At 40.9% G+C, this 21,936-nt stretch overlaps 2 protein-coding genes across 5 annotated transcripts in view; one reads left to right on the top strand and one right to left on the bottom strand.

The window, feature by feature from the left end:
* The window catches only part of trim67 (tripartite motif containing 67), a 37,329-nt gene extending 18,435 nt beyond the window's left edge, over nt 1–18,894 (top strand). Inside the window, exons 3-13 of one of the 4 annotated variants that reach the window (XR_013453334.1) lie at nt 367–489; nt 5,385–5,495; nt 6,746–6,899; nt 8,884–8,964; nt 10,173–10,336; nt 10,653–10,791; nt 12,212–12,336; nt 12,460–12,638; nt 14,120–14,282; nt 14,952–15,090; nt 15,433–15,668. Coding sequence is in view for 2 of the 4 variants with exons in the window: in XM_040160167.2 (XP_040016101.2) it covers nt 367–489; nt 5,385–5,495; nt 6,746–6,899; nt 8,884–8,964; nt 10,173–10,336; nt 10,653–10,791; nt 12,212–12,336; nt 12,460–12,638; nt 14,120–14,282; nt 14,952–14,999 (1,287 nt within the window). In the remaining 2 variants the exon portion in view is untranslated. Of the gene's footprint in view, nt 1–366; nt 490–5,384; nt 5,496–6,745; nt 6,900–8,883; nt 8,965–10,172; nt 10,337–10,652; nt 10,792–12,211; nt 12,337–12,459; nt 12,639–14,119; nt 14,283–14,951 lie in introns of all 4 variants that reach the window. The other 3 variants (XR_013453335.1, XM_040160167.2, XM_078093027.1) reach the window with 3 other exon arrangements.
* Nucleotides 18,431–21,935, bottom strand: fsaf1 (40S small subunit processome assembly factor 1). Its single transcript, XM_040160171.2, has 9 exons — nt 21,739–21,935; nt 21,107–21,253; nt 20,751–20,863; nt 20,389–20,442; nt 20,147–20,242; nt 19,958–20,044; nt 19,754–19,788; nt 19,320–19,449; nt 18,431–19,176 (listed from the first exon to the last, which is right to left on the bottom strand). Exons 1-8 carry the CDS (start codon nt 21,803–21,805, stop codon nt 19,320–19,322), a joined length of 729 nt encoding a protein of 242 aa, XP_040016105.2. The 5' UTR covers nt 21,806–21,935; the 3' UTR covers nt 18,431–19,176.
* Between the last annotated feature and the right edge of the window lies 1 nt (nt 21,936).

Below are 21,936 nucleotides of genomic sequence, written 5' to 3' on the forward strand. Positions count from 1 at the left end.
TGTCGTGAGGGAATGGAGTGGCAGATGGTAAACATGGTGCAGAATTTATTTATCTTTTATTAACACTATACATTGTTTTTGTCTGCAATCTATTTATAGACAAAATGTTTGTGTCATGAAAACACAACTGGAACTAGCTCTTCTTTGACAAACAGATCAGTAACAAACACAAAGCAGCTTTGTGCTACTAAATGAAAAACAATGAACCAGCAACACATCTATTTTGGTCACAGTCTTGGTTTATTGATCTCTTGCATAAGAGACCGGGACTTCTCAGACATCCTCAAATAGTTTTGTTTGCCAAAATCCCTCAGAGGACTTCTTTGTGATTTCATGCCCATCTGACGAGTGTTTGTGTTGCTTCAGGAGAACGGCGTGGAGTTCGAAGCTTGCCTCGTGGCCCAGTGCGACTCGCTGATCGAGGCGCTCACCAGACAGAAAGCCAAACTGCTCACCAAAGTCACCAAGGAGAAGGAATACAAGCTCAAGGTGGGGCTGATTGATCTCTTATATATGTGTGTGTGTGTGTGTGTGTGTGTGTGTGTGTGTGTGTGTGTGTGTGTGTGTGTGTGTGTGTGTATGTGTGTAGCGGCAGATCCACCCAGCCTTTCAGCACGCAGGTAGAGAAGTGATCAATACTGCAAACACCTGACATCTTCATCACTTCATTGCGTTACTGGCGAGGGAAAGATGCACTTTTTCTTCCTTCTTTTCTTGCCTAAAGGGAGCAGCCTGTCAAAATAGTAAAAAGAAAGTTAAAAAACAGTTCACCAAGTAATGTGAGAAGCACTGTATTTCCAATCAGTAGTAGTTGTGTCTTACTTTCCTCTGTAAATCCACCCAAGTCGTAGTGGATCACATGGACGCCTGCCCAGCCGCAACGTGCCCGCTGTCCGGCTGACCGTCTGGCGGCGCGAGGGGAAGGGGGGTGTTTGGACGGATGCCCCAAGGACAGCTGTTGTCATTATCTGCAGGCGGGTGGATTGAGATTTAGCCAGAGGGCAAAGAGCTGGAGCCTGCATCAGAGCTGGGACAAGAGAATAACAGCAGCCTGTAGATGTCTGATTGATGCTTTTACATGATATTTAAGGATATTTAGGACATTGTCCTGTCTAACTGATAACATTACCGGCTGCTATTCATGTAAAGAAATGAAAAAAGTGTAAACGTTCTTTTGTATCAGCATTGATTTGGATTTGAAAGAAATGCAAGATGGAATAGAATGATAGTAGGGAGCTTTATTTGTATAGAACCATTTCAAAAAATATGTTAACGTGCTTTACAAGTAAAAAACAAATTAAAATAAAATGACACTTTATACTAATGAAAAAATTAAAGTATCTTCAAACAACAACAATTAACCATGACACATAAATAATGGTGGAACTAATTAATTAATAAATAGCACAATTATTTTGGGCTGTCATTATTATAAGAGATCTGTAAACCTCAGATCTTTAGGTAGTAATCTTCAGTGTAAAGATCTCTAATTCTAATCTATGAAAACGTCATATTTGATAAAAAATTTAAATGCCGTTTACGGTCATATTGTGCAGAAATAATTAAACTATTATTTTGCCACATTGGCTCTTGGTTCATTGGTTAGTCACACAAACAATTATCAGACTAAACACAGCTTGTGTTTGATCTTGAAGAGTCTTAAAGTGTCAGTTATGCAAGTGCAGTTTTAAGAAACAACAAGTGATTTTCATTTAATAACAGCTTCCGCCAGATACAAAACAACAAATCATGACAAAAAAAACAAATCTAAAGACTCTGTCCACACAAAAAAGGACAGATGTTTCTAAAAATCACCAAAGCCAGGAGCTCAATCCCTTAAAAGCAACACATTTTGGTTCCCTCATTCAAAGAACAGATATAATGTTGTTGGGAGTGTTTGTGTTGTTTCTAATACATTCTAAAACTGAAAGGTTTTAGTTAATTTATACATGCAGACGTAACATGCAACATGTGTTTCAGTAGTGTCAACAACGTGTACCAGACGCATATATTTGTACCTAAGCGTCCTGTGGAACGTGAAACGTGAGAAACGTGGTTCGGAGTGTGATGAAGAGACTGTGAGTCATGACAGCAGTGCGTGTCCCAAATCAGGGTTTATGTTTATGTATTGACACCCTCAAATTCAGAGAGAGAGATGCGTGTGGAACATTTTGATAAAGCCTTCATGAGCACGAGGGGGGAAGCTGGCAGCTCGTCTCTCTGGGACACAAGAAGATTGAAATAAATCGGAAATGTACTCTGACTTCACGCTTCACACTTCATGTCGTTTACGCAGGAGATAAGAGCCAACCTGAATTGAAAACAAAATATCTCCTGCTAAATAATTTGACTGTGTGTTTGTGTGTTTTACTTGAACTTCAAAAGCATTTAAGCAGATTTAAGGTGATATACGGACACAAAAACACTACTTTAACCTTGCTTAAATTCTTAAACGTAGCCCACAGCAAAGCCCGAAACCAAACTTTTTCACATGCCACAATCAAGTGTAAACAAAACACTGCTACATGAATTTTAGACACAACATATGAATATTATGATTGTATTGAAATGTGGACATCTTTGTCAGCATTTTAAGCTATTAAAGCAAGACAAAAGACCAATAAAAGACAAAGACACTCTAGGATATTAGAAACAAATTGAAGATCCGGTTCATAAAATTAATAAAAATGCATATAGTGACACCAGAATACAGCCATGATTCTGAAACTGTGTAATCTATAAAGTAATGACAATATTGTAAAACCACTGTAAATCTGCAACTGTAATAGAATAATACCAATGCAGTTATGATTGTATTTGATGTAATGTAATCAACTGGAATGCATGCATGTAATACTTGCACAACAACTGATATTGACTAAGGATCATTCGAAATCCCGAGTTACATTGAACTCACCAGAAGACCACTCCCAGAGGTGTGGACACTGACTTTCACACCTTTAAGCATTGGTATAAATACCTGTAGGAACCATTGTTCTCGAGTTCGCTGGTGGAGGCGACAGACGGGCACTAGGGATGGTCAAAAGGACTGACCTGGGGCCTGTTGGTCGCTGAGACCAGCGACTCCTCAGCTGAGATGTTCTTTTTACCACAACGCCATCTCCTTTATTAAATACATTTGATTTTAACGTTTTGATCAGCGATGACCTCTGTCCGTCCGGCGTTTCTTCATTTTTGAACACAACAACACCCACACAGACAAACACTATATGAAGATATAGTGAGTGGGCAATGCATATTTATTCTAAATAGCGCCTTTCTAGATTCTAGAAAAATATTTCAAAATAAAAGAGAAAAGCAAGACAGTGAACTAAAATTAAGCGGAAAATTATAAATTATAAAAACAATATAAAAAAACAAACTTGGCAAATGCAAGTTGGACCAGGTTACGCAACCACATGAGAGGTTGAATTGTATTTGATTGCATTCCTGCTGCTTGCTTCATTCCCTTCAGCTTCTGTAACTTCAAATTCTAGATTGTTTTGATCCTCTTTCATTTGACTCTCAGTTCATGCTCTTCCTATTTCAGTTTATACAGCAGTTGACGGGTGAATAATTAACTGTGATCTCATTAACCATAAAATGAACGAGGGCCTAGTTTTAAGGCTGTGTCTAATTAAATCTCTGATTGATTAAGGTGGCCATTGCTTCACGCTGTAATTAATTATCGTGGATTCGGGATGGAATCACAAGATGTTTTTGTTCTAATTCTCCCATGCTTCGCCTTTCAAACGTTTATTTATTTGTTATGTACATATTTAAGTTCATGTTCAGAACATATCAAATCTTTCTGAAGATAATTAAATATCACTGGTCAGTTAAAATGTGGTGCAGATATTATTAGATGTAAACAAAAGGCTAATATGGCGGTGACAGTTCACTGCGTTCCAATTATCCTCCAACGACTGGTCGTGACACCCGTCCAAATCTCATTTCCCTGCAGATTTCAGCCAGCAGATTGCTTGTGATGTCTGTGTGTGTGTGCGTCGTGTGTGTATGTGTGTCTGTGTGCGTGTGAGAGACATTAAAATATGGCTGATAACAGGATACCGCACCAGGAATGCTATGGATCCGGCTGTCTGTTTCGCCCGCCTGCCACTGAGTAACCGCTTGTGCAAGCTGGTTCCAATCGCCTGATCCGCACTAATCTGCACACCTGCTCTATTCCCCATTTACTCGCAGAGTACATATAGCAGCATGCTGCCAATCCAGGCCTCTGTCGGCTAAGTGCCAACGTCATGGAGTCAAAGAAAGGTGGTTAAGAGAATTCAGGAGGTTTTAAGGAAAGGACAATGTGGTGTTTAGGGAAGCCGACCCCGCTCTCACTAAACCACGCAGTTAAGTCACTGTTATTTCCGCGTCACTATTTGAATATTGCCACCGTAAGGCATTGTAGGATGGAATTATCTCCTTTCTATTCGTAACGGATGGTCCAGTGGTTCCTATGCCAAGGCAGCTAAGTAAGGAAGCATTAAAGCTCCTTTCCTTTGCATCCAGATAATTCAAACTGCTCTAATCATGGCGGCTGCTTACACTACTACTGGGTCATTTCACTCCGTTAGGAACCTTCCTGAACAAGTTTGAAAACTCAAACCCCGCCCTAATTTAATTTGGCAAGCGTTCTTGAAATGAGCTTGATTATTGTTTGTTTTTGTTTCTTCACGTTGTTTTATTAAACTGTTACCTCCCTATGAAGCGACTCCGCCTCTGACTGCTGCGCCACTGTTGTGCAATCCTGTTACAACCAAATCAGGCTGTCTATTGAGCAATCCAAGCCATGACGTCAAAGTCTTCAGCCATGGTTTAGTTTGTTTCTTTACCTCCGTCTGCCATTTGGACATTAAACACTATCTAAAGCTCCTTTGGCCTGATCGTTCTACTTGTTTGTGTTGACTGTCCTCCATTTGTGTACGCTGGCATGCCTTTCTTCTGGTGAGGGTAAGAAATCCCGGTTGATTAGAGCAAAGGGAACAAGAGGCAGGTGTTATGATGTTGAATCTCTATCAGCTGATCATCAGACACAAGCTGGTGGCAGAGACACTGTGATGAACTAATTTAACCAAAGTACTTCGAGTCAGGCTCGACGAGCTTTGTGTATTCTTGGCAATGAGATACGAGAGCTGACTGGACAAACTGTCACTGTCTTACTGCACCTATTTCTCACCTGCTGCAGATGGTCTCCATTTGCACAAATATATTAAAACTTTGAAATACTCTTTGCATCGTAGTTCAACATCAAAATGTATTTTTAGGTTCACTTGATTGTCTTTTTAGGGTATAAAAGCATTGACAAAATTGAAGAAGCTCTGCTTGGTTAAAAAAAAACTGAAGATCTTCTTTTGCTGTGTCCTGTGTTGTCTCAGGTGGTGCGTGACCAGATCAGCCACTGCACCATGAAGCTACGTCAGACCACCGGCATGATGGAGTTCTGCCTGGAGGTCCTGAAAGAGAACGATCCCAGTGGATTCCTCCAGGTATCTGATCCACTGTGTGGGAACTGCTGATCATGACATCACACACACGGCATACACAGTCTGGGGTCTTACCAAAAAACATTTCTATGAATTATTTACAACCAAAATTATAAATATAAATGTTAAAAGGAAGAAGGAAGCAAGTAACTTGGTTCCTTTGAGCCTAAGAGGAGAACTCGGCAGCGTCTGATGTTTGTGAAGCCAGCAGATCTGAAATGACTGCACTGTCTGAGGAGGAAGATTGAGAATAGCAACACATTGATACACAAACACACACACACACACACACTTTGCATTTGCTTAATACGGCAGCTGATCTATTTTGAATAGACCTGAGATGTTGAGTTATCATTAGGCTCAGACCCTTATTGACCAAACCATCAATAGTTATTGACTAGTATATTGTTAGGTCAAACTGGGAAACATATCAAATAAACACTAGCGTTAAATAGAAGAATAATGTCCTACAAAAATGAAAGAAGAAAACAACAAAAAAAAGTAATTTATACATTCATGGTTTTTCAATATCTATTGAACGATATTTAATGAAATTCTAAGGTTCTAATTATGGATTATAGCTCTTCCTGGAAAGAGATACCATGCGAGAAAATGAGGTAGGGAGGAAATAAAGATCAAAGATACTCCTTAGACACACACACACACACTCTTGCTTCCATTCTATCTGAATATTTGATCTTCTATTGATTAAGTGGTTCTTTATGGTTGCATGGCTTAAATCCTAACTAGTGCCTTAAAGAATGAAGGGAGGATATCAGTTCAGGAACATTCGTAAATATAAGACATGTTGAAGTGGGGAAAACAAAGCTAAATGAAGAAATTTTCGCAGTAATGCCCACGGATTCATTTCCAAATACTAGGTTCATGTTTTCAAAAACATCCCTTCACATTTTTTGCAGTTGAGAGAATTCAATCTAATGTATTCACTTTTGTCCCCCCGAGGCAATGAAGCTCTTACCAGCGTATAACGACTCTAATTCTTAGCCTTAAATATTTGAACTGCACTAATGCCTGCCTCATTTCACTTATCAGACACAGTGTAGCAAAGGCAGACTAATGAAACTGCATGCGGAGCAGGGGGCTGTCTCTCCATGCAGAGAGGGGATATCACAGCCCTTCAAGGCGTCCACGTGTTGAATTGAGAGGCTCTCATATCCTGTTGGTGTGTTTCTCACTCTTCTTTCTTCACTGTGCTCATGTGTACTTTAACCCTTGTCTACATGTTTGTGTAGATCTCAGATGCTCTCATCAAGAGGGTCATATCATCTCAGGACCAGTGGGTGAAAGGGGCCCTGGAGCCAAAAGTAGGTCCTGAGTTTGATCTCACCCTCAACACCGACTCGCTGCTCCAAACCATCCTGCAGCTGGACTTCTGCCAGGGCAAAGGTGAAGAGACAAAAGCACACACTAACTAACCAATTGGCAAATTTCCATCATATGTTTATTAATTTCTATTCAATTTTTCAGCTAATGATATTCTCAACTTCTCTGTATTAACACCATTTAAAGAAGTGCTCCATCCATTCAATAGTAAGCTCATAAAGATGGAGGTTTAATAAATAAACTTCATTGGCAGTTACGTTTAAATAACTCTTACTCTTAAGGAGCTAAATACCGTTTATATCTCCTTTCATAAGTGAAATATATAACAGTTTTCTTTAAATTGCCAAATGAAAAGCAAGTAAAATGGGATCCATCTTTTTGCATGGAGGAACGTGGGTAAGGGCCCCTTTAAACAGCCTACATCGTTTCGTTAACTTGACCTGCCCAGAAATGCACAAACATGCCAAACCTGAAGCAAAATAAATGCCCCTGGTTATTTTATATTTTCGAAGTTTTTGGCTGTTACTACCCAACAACCAGTGGGCATGCATGAGTAAATACATATTGTCTTTTACTATAATTTCAGAGATTACCCAGATGTATTGTTAACGTACACTGAATATATAATCAGCACTGTGCATGGTTCAGTGTGTTACGGCTCCACTGGGGTCGTAAAGATCACGTGTTTCCCTTCGCAGATCACTAAAATACTAAATAATGCTCATTACACTATATACATTTTTTTTTGCCTTTGTTCAAAATGACAAATGTTACAAAGTAATGACCCAGATTGAGTTGCACTGGAAGGAGACTTTCTTTAATGTGAGTGTCAGTCACGTAGAACTGAGTAGGTTTGAAAGTAGTTGAGAGGCTTCGGTCGTCCTTCCCTTTGTTCTTCAAGTCAGACGACATGAAACCCATCTGTAGGTTTCCTCACTTCTACATCCCATTGATCAGCAGGAACAAAGCCTTTGAGTTTAAACATGGAGCATTTGAAGTCATGTCTTTGAATTTTAGCAACCACACAGTGCAGTGGGTGTTCTGGTTCATAAGTAGCCTGAACTGATTGGGTTGCTCTCGGTCTTGTGTCAACCAACAGTCTTTATAGCTGGAACCCCCATCAGGCTCAGGCGGGATTCATCAGCGAAGGAGCAACAACCTTTCAACCAACATATGAAATTTATACTGACCGATCCAACACAATTACATGAAAGGTTTCTCGTAGTTATGAGCTACCGAAATGCACAGAACAGAACAACCACAAGCGCTTCGCTGAAGTAGCATCCAAAAAGTTCAAACTAACAAAGCTCACAACAACCTGTTTCCAAAGGTAACAATCCAACCTATTAACTTGTATTCCATCAAACGGTGCGCGACAACGACCCCCACTACGACACAGCTCGGTGACACAAACACATTCCTCAAGAGAACTAATCAACACAGCGGCTCATGGTAACGATAACGGTCCCTCACCACCCTCGCCCACGTCTCCATGAGAACCAGATTGCACATCTCAAACAAGCTGCTGACAGACATTTTCAAAATGTAAGTTACATTATAGATAATGGATGCGGTCCCAATATCTACCAGGTTTGTAGGATCCTGCTAAAACCACCACATTTCTAGACTAATACTGACCTCAGTGCCGTCAGTCAGTTAAATACCTGCTTAAATTGTGTTAATCAATTTTTATTTTAAGACCTAATATTTGGGAGAAACAAATCCTGTTCATTAAAATCCAGATGATACACCATTTTACATTTAGGACATTTATGATATCCTCTTTTTTTCTGTTCTTAAACATATTTATTAGTTAGACTGACCTACAAGTTAATGATATACGGTGATAATCATAAAATGAACATGGACCACAAGGCTTTTGTGTCGCTCCTGTTGGTCGTTTTGGGAACCCGGCTCAAACTCTTGTCGTGTTCCTCATGCGTTCAATCTAAACCTCTGCACTGGTCTCACTGTCAGCTGCTTCATGTGCCATCTTGTATCCATGTGCTCCTGCATTTAAACATCCAAACCAACGTCATATTTACAGATGTGCAGGAGAATCCGTTATTGAAACAAATGCAGGTGGCTGACAGTGGTGAGACTGAGCTGGAGACAGAGAGCCCAGGAGGTATTTCAGAGACTCTATTTTCACAGTGAACCTCTGTTTTCCTTCCTTGAATTTATTTCCTCGTCCCTCAGCACTGCTTAGGAAGATCACCGGTCCCTTTGTCCCACCGTCTCAATCTGGTCTCTGCATGGTTACTGTCTCCTTGCTCCTCTCCAATGAATGGCACCTCTGCAGAATAGCGCTGAAAGTCACAGAAATGTGTAGCCTGAAGTACTTCTGTTTTTTCATGCAAATCTTTTGTGACTAATCCTTTGACTTTTTAACATTTTTACCTCTTTTCATCTTTTTTCATCTCTTACCATCTTTCACTTTAAGCATAGGAACTGAAAGTTTAAAAAACATGATCTCCAACTGTCATATTCCAAATTATTGAACTGTTATTTATGTAACCAATCAAGAAAATCCTAAATCTTAAAAGGAAATAGTCAAAATATGAGCACAAAAGATACAATGTAATCTATTTAACAATATAAAATCATCATACTGTGCATGAATCAAAGAACTACATTGGCTACAAATGCTGTGAAAAATATGAACTCTACTCATTGGTATTGATAAACTGAATTGACTAAAGTGTAATGTACATCTCATCGACCCTGCTATTTTATTCCTTGTCTCATAACTGCTGTCTTTCCTCTGTGTGTTCACTACTCCTTGTTTTGGTCTTGAAAGATCAGATAATAGATGATGAATGTAGCAGAATTCACCCCCCCCATCTGCACTCAGTGTTCAGTGGTTACTTCTACCCTCATGTTGTTGTTTTTGTGTTTGCTTAAGCTCCTTTTGGTATGCAGCCATGTCCTATTTGTTAGCACACATTTTATTACAACGTGGGTTTGACACATATAATTGCTTATTAGAAAATTCTTTGATATGATGCTGGTCCCTTAATTTTTTTTACCTCTTTAAACGTCCAGGATTCTTGCCCTGATTTGAGAAAAAAACTGTATTGGTCTTGTCAATGGGCAGTTCATTTCTCAGGACGTTCTAGATGTAATTTGAGGGGTCGTCCAGAATACCTACTACATGTATTTAGGGGAGACTTTTTATCAAGAAAGAAACAAATTAGTTTCAAATAATGGCTGATAGAAGTTTCAGTCAAAAAATATCTACTAATCTTTAAAGCTTGTATTGGTCTTGCCTTATTATCCCACTACTCCCCCCCCCATTACAATTGGTAAGTCTTATGCATCTTTCTCTCCCCACAGTGGAGTCTGGACCCTCGGTGCCGCCGGCTCCTCTCTTGCAGCTGGAGACGTGCTGCGCAAGGAACAACAGCGCCACCCTGGCCTGGAGGGCGACCGTGGCCCCCATCAGTCCCATTGAGGGCTACATCCTGGAGCTCGACGACGGCAACGGAGGACAGTACAGGGTCTGTGAAACACACACTGAGTTTGGCTTTGTAATGTGCATAAAACACAGAATAAGACACTAATATGACATGGTGCAGTAAATTGTGACACTTCTGTGGCTTGTCTTCCTTTTTTCATTATAAATGCATCCATATGCTGCTCAACTCTGACTAAATCCAGCTGGTAGTTTGTTTATGTGTGGCAGTGAACATGCATTTTATGTGTGTGAGCCCAAACCAATACTTGTGTCCATTTATACACATTGTATGATTACGCAGAGAATAAACATGTGCATGCACTTATCATGCATTTAATGTTACTAAAATGTGCCCGCAGGAGGTGTATGTGGGGAAGGAGACCGTGTGCACTGTGGATGGCCTTCATTTTAACAGCTCCTACAATGCCAGAGTGAAAGCGTACAATGCGGTCGGTGTGGGGCCGTACAGCAAGACAGTGGTGCTCAAGACCTCTGATGGTAGGAATTATGTGTGTGTGTGTGTGTGTGTGGGGGGGGGGGGAGGAGGGAAAGAAAGAAAGATAAAGGAAAATAGGTAATACAGTGAAAGTAAAAATGGGCAATAAAGGGGAAGGAGAGGGGAAAACAGCAGAAAAAATAAGAAAAAAGGAAATCAGACACCGAGTCGGACAAGTAAGAAAAGAGGGCAGTGAACAATAAAGAAATAAATAGAAACGGAAAGGTCAGTGAATAGAAAGGAATAAAGGAAGGGGGGGGGGGGAGGTGGAGGAAAGTGGGGCAAAGAACGGGAAAGAAAGGAAGGAAGGAAGAGAAAAAAGGAGAAAACAGGAGCAATGACACAATCTTCCACCAGCACAGTGAGATGGAGGAGAGAGTCACACTTAGACACTCTATCTCACTACGCCAATTTCAGCAACAATGGGCCTTGGCCTGTTCTCTGACTGATAAACGTTCATCCCTCCCGCCCTCTTCTTTTTCTGTTCTGTTTTTTTCTCTCTCCGCTTACCCGCCTTCTTCTTCCTCCTCCTCCTCCTCCTCCTCCTGGTTGCTCACCCCCCCTCACCCCGCCACCTCCTGGAAGACTGTGGATTCATGGGAATACACGTACAAAAGAGGCATTTAGAGTAAATCAGCAGGGTGAACAAACTGATTTTTGTGAACCATTTTAGTAATATGAGTTATACATCTCTTTCTGTGTGTTTGATGTGTCACGACTTCCACTTTGCCAGCTGATGAAGTATTTGTGCCTTCAGGCGGCGATAGTTAATGCATCCCCAATGTTTCTGTTCCTTTTTTTGTGCCTGGAGTGTGCGTGCGTGCGTGCGTGCGTGCGTGCGTGCATGTGTGTGTGTGTGTGTGTGCGTGCGTGCGTGCGTGCTTTTTCCCCCTTCAGCTATAAACTCATCCACGCACTTTGGTCCACTGGTATGTAATGCCACTCGTGGATTTCCAACTCTGTTCAGAAGGAACCAGCAAATAATACGTGTTCTTAATTTACAGGTCCATGGTCCTCTATGTTCAGTATAGAGGCTATACTGTATGGCTGTATGGCTTTAATACTGGATAATAACTTGCTTTGTTATTAATAATATATTATTATATTATAAAAACAGCAAAATAAGTGTTTAAATATTCTAATATAACATTTTCTGTTATCTTGACACAATTGCTTAGAACAAATTAATCATGACAGGGAGGTATTTTAATTATAAAAGAGCAGATTTTGTCACTGTGGCACGGGATTGTGTCCAATTAATGAGCATCATCAACAAGATGCACAGCTGATATTATGATATTGCTGCTGTGAGTCCAGTTTGTGAAGGTTGAGCCAGTAAGAGATTGCGGACTGTAGTTTTGTGACTGACTGCATGTGTCTGAATGGTGGCGCACACTCAAAAAGTCTAATTCTACCCAACAGTGGCCTGGTTCTCCTTTGACCCCAGCACAGCTCATCGCGACATAGTTCTAACCAATGAAAACCAGACGGTCAGCTGCAGCAGCTACGATGACCGCGTGGTGCTGGGAACCGCCGCTTTCTCCAAAGTAAACTTCCCCGTGTTGTGTTTTATTGACTTTTGATTTGTTTCTCATATGAATGTGCGGTGGACCAAAACATGTGTCCACAGCACATTTAATCCAATCATTGTACTTCCACTTGGATCTCAGGGCATTCACTATTGGGAGGTCCGCATCGATCGCTACGACAACCACCCCGACCCTGCGTTCGGCGTGGCCAGGATCAACACCATGAAAGACATGATGCTGGGAAAAGATGACAAGGCGTGGGCCATGTATGTGGACAACAACCGCTCCTGGTTCATGCACAACAACTCCCACACCAACAGGTAGGTGTATGCTACACTGGAAGTGCTGTAAGGCCATTGGTGTGATGTCAGATGTCAGTTATGGCTCGTTACATAAATACAAAGACTCTTTCTAGCTTTCCAGCTCAACGTATTGAAAGCGAAACAAAGCCACCCCACAGCCATCATTGCGAGCGTACTCGCTTTACGCATGATACTTTGGTACTGCAGCACATAATCAATAAATAAAATTCACCACATCCCAAACGCACAACCAAAAGGGAAACAACACTATTCTCTGACCTCTGCCCACAGACTTTTCTATTTGAAACCCTCCAGTGCTACAGTTCCCTGCCTGCCATATTGTATTACCTTTGTATTGTGGTTTTATGTAAAAAATGTTGCATTGAGTCAGTCATGTGTCTAATAGGATATTAATGTCTATGTTTTAAACAATGCTGAACATTCCACCTCAGTAGTGGGGTCATTAATAAACGTGTGATCGACTGATTGAAACCGAACTAAACATGTTTGTAACTTTCATTTCATGGAAAATGTATGAACACTAGTTGAGTTTTGCTTTCCACTGCCTGACAACTCCAAAGTTATATTAACTGATTTATTATTACAATTATTCGATAACAGATGAATTAGCCAGTTAGTTTTTTAAACTTTCTCAATGAGAACAGCAGGAACCGAACACTTTGTTCCATCATTATGAGTTCTGCATTAAATTACACACAACAAAGCACTAAACACACACACATAATGATGCATACCCAGGATTACACCGGGACCCTTGAGGCTTAAACAATAGCAACTAAACAGCAAGGAGCCGTGGAAGAAGAAGCCTGCAGGAGACTTCAGAACATTTCTACGTTTAAACCCTCATTAAACATTTATTTACATCAAAAGATGTCTATGCTTCACAAGAAAAAATGTTACTCTCGACACTATGCAAGAATTCAAAACCCGACTTGATAAATCTCTCTCCATCTCGGTCCATCCAGACAATGGGTTTATTCGTGTCCCTCAGAATGCAGACTCTCTCGTCATCACATGTTCACCTGCATGCTTACGTGTACACAGGTGGTTTCACACCTCTGCTTCTGTGCAAAAACCACATTTCAATCCCACTCTTTCTCTCTTTAAGGATAGAGAAACATTAGTAGTTTGCATTCTATCATGAGCTTGTTAAAAAAACGGAGCTCAAGACCTTGTGGACACAAAATGATAAAATGCTGAATATGAGGTTTAATTGCTCAATTTTTCTTTCAAGCAGATGACACTTTATTTGCATTATTATATAGAGCAAAGTTTTGTGCACGCTTTGAACTTTCCTTCCTTACAAGCTGTCGGTAAATAATGACTAACGAGAGGAGAGAAGCCTTCCCTGGATATTCCCTTAAAGTCAGTCAGAAGACATTGGGCTCTTATCAATGTTTTCCAGACCTTTTATCACTTCCTGTCACACAAACATTTAGCTGTTTTATCTGATGGTGTGTGTGTGTGTGTTCGTGTAGGGCGGAGGGAGGAATCGCCAAGGGCTCGACTATTGGCGTCCTGCTGGATCTGACTAAACGCACACTGACTTTCTACATCAACAAGAAGCAGCATGGACCGACATCATTCGACAACCTGGACGGGGTCTTTGTACCGGCCGTCAGCCTCAACCGAAACGTACAGGTCCGTGTGTGTGTTTGAGTGGTAAAGTGACACTTTCCTTTTCTGGGGGACAAAAGGGGGACAGTTGTCTGATGGCCGATTACTATTAGTCTCCTGGAACTTAATGTAAGTCAATGTAATGTCCCCAAAAGCCCCGAAAACAGGATTGTGTGTGTGTCCTTGATAGCTGTTACGTATAGACACAGCGTGTGTGCGGCCTCTAACAGAGCGTGCATGAATGAGCAAAACTTATATATTCAACTAGGACAGCACTTTCTATTGACACCAGAGCTGCCACAACCTGTCGCAGCATTGTCAAAGTGCACTGAATCAAGCTTCACATTCTCTTTAATGTTTTGTAACTGACTCATGTTACACAGGTTGCAAACTCCTTTACGTTAACAATACAAAACCAGTAAATAGTGAGGAATAACCTCTTCCAGGACAGACATGCAATAGTTGCATGTAAATTATTCAGACATAGCAATTTTTGATTATACAATACAGACATCATTACGAAATTTAAATAAAGTGTACAGTCTGCATTTTTTTTGCCAGCAGAGTCAAAGCGTATGGAGAAGGGAATCTGTAAATGGAAGACGTGAACAATACTCAAACTCTAACAAATATGATCCCCCACGCAGAGTCTCAGTCTCAATTACAGATGATCTGCTCTGCTCTTCCTTCCAGGCGACCTTACTGACGGGCCTGGAGTTGCCAAAGACGACCCAACCGTAGGGCATCTTCCATCTGAGCGTGCCCGGGGTATAAACCAACCATGTCATATGCGTCTCGCTCCGACCGGGACCTATTCCAGTCACGTCAGATGGTATTTACCCGTTTTCCATCCTTCCCAAGGTGCCCTTCAATGTGAGATCCTGCTCCAGAACTGGATGAAGGAATGAAATCTGGGTTGTTGTTGTTGTCGGCTCTTAATACACTGATTTGAAGCTTGAGGACATCACTACAAGGATGACTGGATTGCCATACTTTTTTCTTCTTTTTATATCCCAGTTTTTGCCCCAATAAGTTACATCATCTGTTATTGCACCAAAAAATGAAGAAGAAGGAAAATTCTCTGTTGTGCATCCAAGTGCTGCTGTCAAAGAGATCTACACGCTGAGATCTAAAGCCGGGGAGGATTGAGCTCCATTCCATTTCCTTTTTTCAGGAATGTGACGGATCTGCAAAGCACCGGAGTGGCCACTCTGCAGGGGGAGTATTTCATTTTGCAACCTTAAAGTGGTAGAATCATTTTGGTGCAATTCAGCTGTGTAATTAGTTGTGTCATTTTCAAGTGACTCGTCATTGTCTTTCTAAGAAGGAAGGGATTTAGTTAGATAGAATGTTATTTGCCGCTCACAGTGATTATCTGCCTCAAATGGTAGAATAAAAGAGAGACTCACCAGATACCAGATCTCATGCATCATTTGGCCACCTTAAGACATAGTTTGATATTTTTGGAAGTACACTTATTTTATGATTTGTAAGGTTTAAAAATGAGATAGAACATGATAAACCGGTATATAAACCGGTAGTTTTAGTAAAAGCACTACACTCTTTATGCTTAAGTTACTGTAATTGTCTGCTGGATGTGGTTTCATTTATACTAGAGACGTGACGATGGTGGTGTTATGCTCATTCAATAAGTGTATACCTCAAAATGTTAAAAAATCACAGACAACGATACTGACAGGCATTTTCACTTTGCAATCTCCACTGAAATTTAAAATAAAATTCTTTGAATTAAATCAGATTGAACAGCTTAAGCTTTTAAGGACTAAACCACCATGTGTGCGAACGAGGCAGATTAATTACAGGATGTTTTTCTGCTGCCTCTCCCGGGTTCTGCAGTCACCCTGACCCATGAGGACATGATTTCACCTCAAGGGATAAAGTCACAAAATGCCGGCCAGCTACTGTTCTATATCAGAGGTAGATGAGGAAAGTGTGCTTGTCTCATGGTCATTTTAATTCTGTGCTCATCTATCAGTCTCTCTGTAGAATCTCTGCAGCAAAATTCAACCTAACCACTGTGACTCCGGATATAACATGATGATTTAACATACATTTCCCATGTATATTCCTCAACCAAAGCAGCATAGGACAGAAGCTCATTTAAGTAATCCTTATTATAATATCTGAAATATTTCTATTCCCTGTGATGTTGTGTGAGAGCGTTACTAGAAATACCTGCCATTCAAAGATCGGACTGATGTGTGAATGCAGAACAACAAACCAATGTAAATACGTGAACTATAATGTGAGATATTGAGCATGGATTAAGCGTCAAAGAAGTTTACAAAAATATCTGAAGCTGTACTGTAAATAGTGTGCCGTGTCTTTGCAGTGAGTGATGTTGAAGCCAACTGCTACCACAGCTCGCCCTCTGCTGGAGGCTGCTGGGGACCACATGATTCCTCACCATGTACTGCTATTTCTTAACACCCGACTGTGAATTTGTACCTTTTATCGCTGACTTTTTAAACGCTGCCAGCGATCGTTTTCTCGGACGAGGTGTCAGAATTGCTGCGCTCTCCACACCGCGTATTGTCAACTGTCAGACGTCGAGTTGGAGTTACTAACATTTGTAGGTTTACAGTATTATGATTGCAGCAGGAAGCAATTACGTATTGCATAATACACCCAAATTATTTTAGATTATCAGTTCAACATACATTTTAAATATGTCTGGTGACGGAACAGTAGATACTATAAATTAAAGAAGGCCTTGAATTAATTTGTCCTAATCTCAGAAACGTGACAGAATGTGTTGGCCTGTGTCTTTTCTTTAGAGAATGTATTTAACTGTGGAGCATTAGAGTAGTGTTACAAGATTAAATATTTCAATTTCGGTTTGTTTAAATGTGTTAAAATTATATTTAAGACATACTATTGATTGAGCCTTCTTTAGAGGATATTATGCATTAATCCATGAATCAAACCTGCACCTGATGCTGCATTCAAATGATGTGGAAAAGATTGTTTTACATCTATATTTCTATAACGGTGGAGTGTCGTATTGATGGACCCAGATAATTCTTTCATCTCAAAGCATTTCATAACTTTTAGTTCATATTTTTGGTATTCTTTAACTTTAAGTTCACTCACTCTCTACATACAGCATTGCTTTTGGCTGCAGCAGCCAAAAGAACAGACTTGGTAAACTGCCCTGGCAACCTTGTTTCTGATGCACCCAAGCAGCAAAAAATAGTAATTGCAGGTTTAATTAAGCATTTCATTGGCAACAATAAATCAGACAAAAATAGTTTTATATCAATTTCAATTTAATTTCATGTATATTAAAAGTAGGTCTACGTTTATCATCTTTTCCACGTGGCATGAATGCACCATCAGCGTCAGAACCAGGACTCAAATCGGTTCCTCTGGACCCAGGAAGCAAACATCTATCATCCCAAAGGAGAGTTCATCCTCACCTTGCCCCGGGCTGCCCGCCGTGCCCCTTCGGCCTATAATGGCATCATGCGAGGTTGCTCTACTCGGACCGCCCTCCCGCCTCCCACCTCCCCCACCACTAGAGCGCCCTGCCTATGATTTTGATGTACCCGGGAATGGATCATAGGCCCACAGGCAGAGCGAGGGTTTGGGTCACATGAGCGTGTGTTGATATTGAAAAGTTGCAGAGGAAATTATGACTGGAGACGGACAGACGCTACAATGTGTTGGTTGGGGGCTCAAAAAGCCAAACAGTCCAGTGAAATGGAAGTTTAACGCCTTTTCCTTTCTGCGTACAGTTGTCTCTTAAATTACTATCAAAATACGTTTTGTTGCAAAAATCCACATATTTTCAAAGTTACATTGTAGTCACTCCTGATTCGATATGATATTGTCAGAGTGCTTGTATGGCATGTCCCTTTACCCCTACACCTACCCAGCCACCCATGGATGTGAGATTTAACTTCAAGCTATGGTGCAGGGGAAAAGAACATGTCACTGCTGTAAGCTGTTTAAGTTTAAAGAATTGCATATTTATTTACTCTATAAAGTGTGTAAATATATTGAATTGCATATTTATTTTCTTTTGTATACTGCCCTCTTCAATTTGGTCACTATACAAGTTGAAGGTCTGCTGGTCATATATATTGTCTATGGGTTTTTTTGCCTTCGGGTCGAAGGTTTGAAATAATAAAAACAAACAAACAAACAAATAAAAAGGGTAAAATAGAGATGATACAGATTTACTTACAGCTTGAAACAATTGGCTGCAAATAAGCTTCATATTTCTTTGTGCAGTTTCATCTTTAAAATGTATAAATAACAGATAAGCTGCTTGAAAAAAAATAAAACGGTGTGAGATTTTGTGACCTCACCCAGCCGCACACTGCCAGATCCTCTTGTTTCGCCATGTCACTCAAAGGGGGTTTAAGAAAACATCTGCCCGGACTTTACCTCTGTATGCTTTTGATTTTTTTAGAATCTGTACCCACTCCTTCCTACCAGTGTAAATGTTTTGTACGACTACATGGTTTGTATACGAGAAATCCATTGTGACTGCATCATTTGAAAACCTTTACAGTGTAAACAAAAAAAAAAAGAAACGCAAATGTATTCTTTGTTTTTTTGGGTACTTTATAAAAAAATTTAAATAAACTGTGACTAAATATGAGTTGAACATGGCCTCCGGTTTCGTGCATCTACGTCCTCCCCACTGTGGTCAGGGTCTGTTTTGAGGGTCGGTAAATTGGATTCCTGTCCATCTCCAGTAACACCGTCTCATATTTTACTGCAGACCGGTCCTCTGGAAATCCGCCTCACTGCTCACGTAGTATCCGACTCCTCCTCATCGCACTGCCCCCCGTCCTGCGGTAAGATGAGTCACAGGGTGTTCGGAGGACAGTCCTTCCTTTGATTTGACTGGATGTTTGTCCATCCTGGGAGGGTTTATTTGCCTCACCTGAAAAACGCATGCGCGCGCACACACACACACACGCACACACACACACACACACACACTTCAGCAAAGAAAACACACAAGACCAGTAGGAGTCTAAACTTTGGGACACGATCTCTTAGCTCGAAGCACATAAACACAGTCACCTATTTGTGTCTCTTGTTGCCTTTGATTTTCTGGATGTCGTTGGTGTTGAGCATCAGCATGCCGTTTTTAAAACGTCCCACCTGACCTGTGGGTGCTGAGCCAGAACCAGAGGACACGTTCTTCTTGGTCCTGGGGGAGATGGCAGCCCAGTCACACACACCGCTTACAACCGCTCCAATGCGACAAAGACTGCCTATAAAGCTCGGCCCATTTTGGTATGCTAAGTCATAAACAAAATCTAGTGCTTTGTTTGCTAAGGTTATTACAGCATGTACAATATGTTAAAGGACACTTGAAATGTTAGCAGATGTCAGTTTAAGCATGTCTCTACCTAATTAAATGTTGGTTTCAATAATCTTAACTAAGATAATGTAATGTGATCTCTACGTATTAAACAGTAAATAGTGGCATTAAGAGGAGCCGCCTCACCCACCTTGAATTACTCGGCTTCTTCTTTTTCTTCAGGTCCTATGAAGCAACAACACAGGGTACAATAAGAACAACTAGAGCATTTTTTGTAAATGATGTAATGTAAATCTATTTACACTTTAAATGAATAAAATCCATCTGCTTATAATGCACTAAAGCAGGAGCGGTTCGAATTGAACTTAAGACTGATTGAAGAAGCAGCTCTTACCAGCTGAACCTCCTCCTTTGCTTTCTGCTTCTTGTCTCTGATCTGCTGCTGCAGCATCTTGTAGTTGACGTAGTCCTTTTTGGGAGGCTGATCAGGACACAATTATTAACTTGTGAATTGCTCATTACGAATGAGGGTAGGATGGTAATTAAACCGGTTACAGGACTTAAGAAAAGCGGTTCTCCTTACTCTGGCTCCCAGCATGATGGCTCTGTCCTGCTCAAAAACACGCTGCTGCTCCTTTTTATAGCCGGTGATTCCAAACCGATGGACATCGAGACGAGCCTGTGAACCAAGAAATATAGAAGCATCGTCACAGCGATAAGGTGACCCAAGTAAAGACGTCTACGGGGCAGCTACTCCATGAAGCCAGGAGAAGAATCAATCTTGCAAGAACCCACATACTATATTTATAGAAGGGTTACTGTCACCTTTTCCAAGTTGAGCTTTTCTGGCTGGTTGCTTTCCTTCTTGTCCGTCGTATTCTGGAGGGCATTGAAGTGAAGAGGGAATGGATGGAGACAAGAACATGAACAGAGAAGGTTCACTAAAGGTCACAGAGCAGCACGGAGGGGAGGTTTGGTTTCAAAATGCCAGGCCGCTTTTGCACATGTTGACTATTTAATGCTTAATTCCTTAAATAAAAAAGATAATACCAGAGCTTAATGGCTCTTAAATTCTATTATGAATGCACATTTTTCAATATGCCACATCTTTAGCATTGTACAGTCATTTGCACCTACATATGTTTTGTAAAAAGAAAGTACACAGTGCTAACGTAGTAGAGTCTTACGGGCACTTTGGCGGGCACTTTGGGGGGCTCTGCGGTCGGCCTGGTTTTCCGTTTCTTTCTGGCGTCCTGATACGTTACAACCTCCACCTGGCTCGCTTGCTGGATGGGTGGACCTGAGGGACGCGTGGCACATTAAACCGACGAGAAAAGGACGTGTGGGGGAAATGAATGGTGGAAGATGAGGAAGCCACAGGAGGGGAGAGTTTGAAAACAGCATATGTGCAGACGCTAAGTTAATCATTACAGACGGGGTTAAGTGCTAAGAGCGGCAAGACACATGATCTGAATACCTCCGGCTTGATTATTGGAAACGGAATGAGTGAATGGAAGATATATAGCTATCCCACATTGCCCACCTGTTTGCTGCTGGTCTTCATTTCCAACACAAACTTCTTGGTTGTCTTCAGGATCACTGCAGTGACCTTTGACCCCAGGGAACTCCTCCTCTTCTTCACAGCCTTTTCTTTTTTTCTTCTTTTGAGACTTCTTTTTTGATCCATCATCTGTGTCATCAGACAACAACATGAGCACGAAAGGAAGATCTTATTGAACTTGTTTGGTAAACACTATAAACCTGCATGTTGTTGCGAACATTGTATCCTTAATGCACATGACAATGGCTGAATATGATATCATCTTAATTACGCATTAATACAATCTAGGCAATAGAATAGGACAACTCTGCCGTCAATTCTACGATTACTAAGTTCACAGTGTTATAATATTGATAACCTCTTATATGTTTGATAAAAACTAAAGTCTTTGATTGGATGTGTTTGTGTGATGATCCTGCAGGGGACGAACGGGGTCTCTAGCAGCAACCTTTGTCCAATATTGTTGGCAGTTAGTTAGTTAAATAACAAATACCTTCTTCTTCGTAACAGTTAACGGCATATATAATGTACCTTAAACCAAATAAGCTACAACGGACTGACCAGCATGTCGAGGAATGCTAGTGAACCTAGCGCAGCTAGCCAACAGCACTTACCAAACTCGTACAGTTTATCCAAAACGTGCTCAAGAAAGAGACAATCTCCGTCTTCCTTTCTGTCCATTTCAACGGAGCGGAAGAGAAAGGACGAGAGCAAAAATAGCGATTAATTTCCGGGACTCAAGAAAAACGTTTGACAACATCCAGCGTAAACACGTGTGACGATTGATCCCTTTCGGCTACAGTAGTTGCGGA

This window comes from Gasterosteus aculeatus, chromosome 18 (genome assembly GCF_964276395.1).
Source record: "Gasterosteus aculeatus chromosome 18, fGasAcu3.hap1.1, whole genome shotgun sequence".
NCBI lineage: Eukaryota > Metazoa > Chordata > Actinopteri > Perciformes > Gasterosteidae > Gasterosteus > Gasterosteus aculeatus.

Excerpts from the sequence above, each read along its gene's own strand:
- fsaf1 (XM_040160171.2), bottom strand. The coding sequence starts at position 21,805 with ATGGACAGAAAGGAAGACGGAGATTGTCTCTTTCTTGAGCACGTTTTG. Across the intron at positions 21,254-21,738 it reads GGATAAACTGTACGAGTTTG|ATGATGGATCAAAAAAGAAG; the intron begins GTAAGTGCTGTT and ends CTGATGACACAG. Across the intron at positions 20,045-20,146 it reads CCATCATGCTGGGAGCCAGA|CCTCCCAAAAAGGACTACGT; the intron begins GTAAGGAGAACC and ends TGTCCTGATCAG.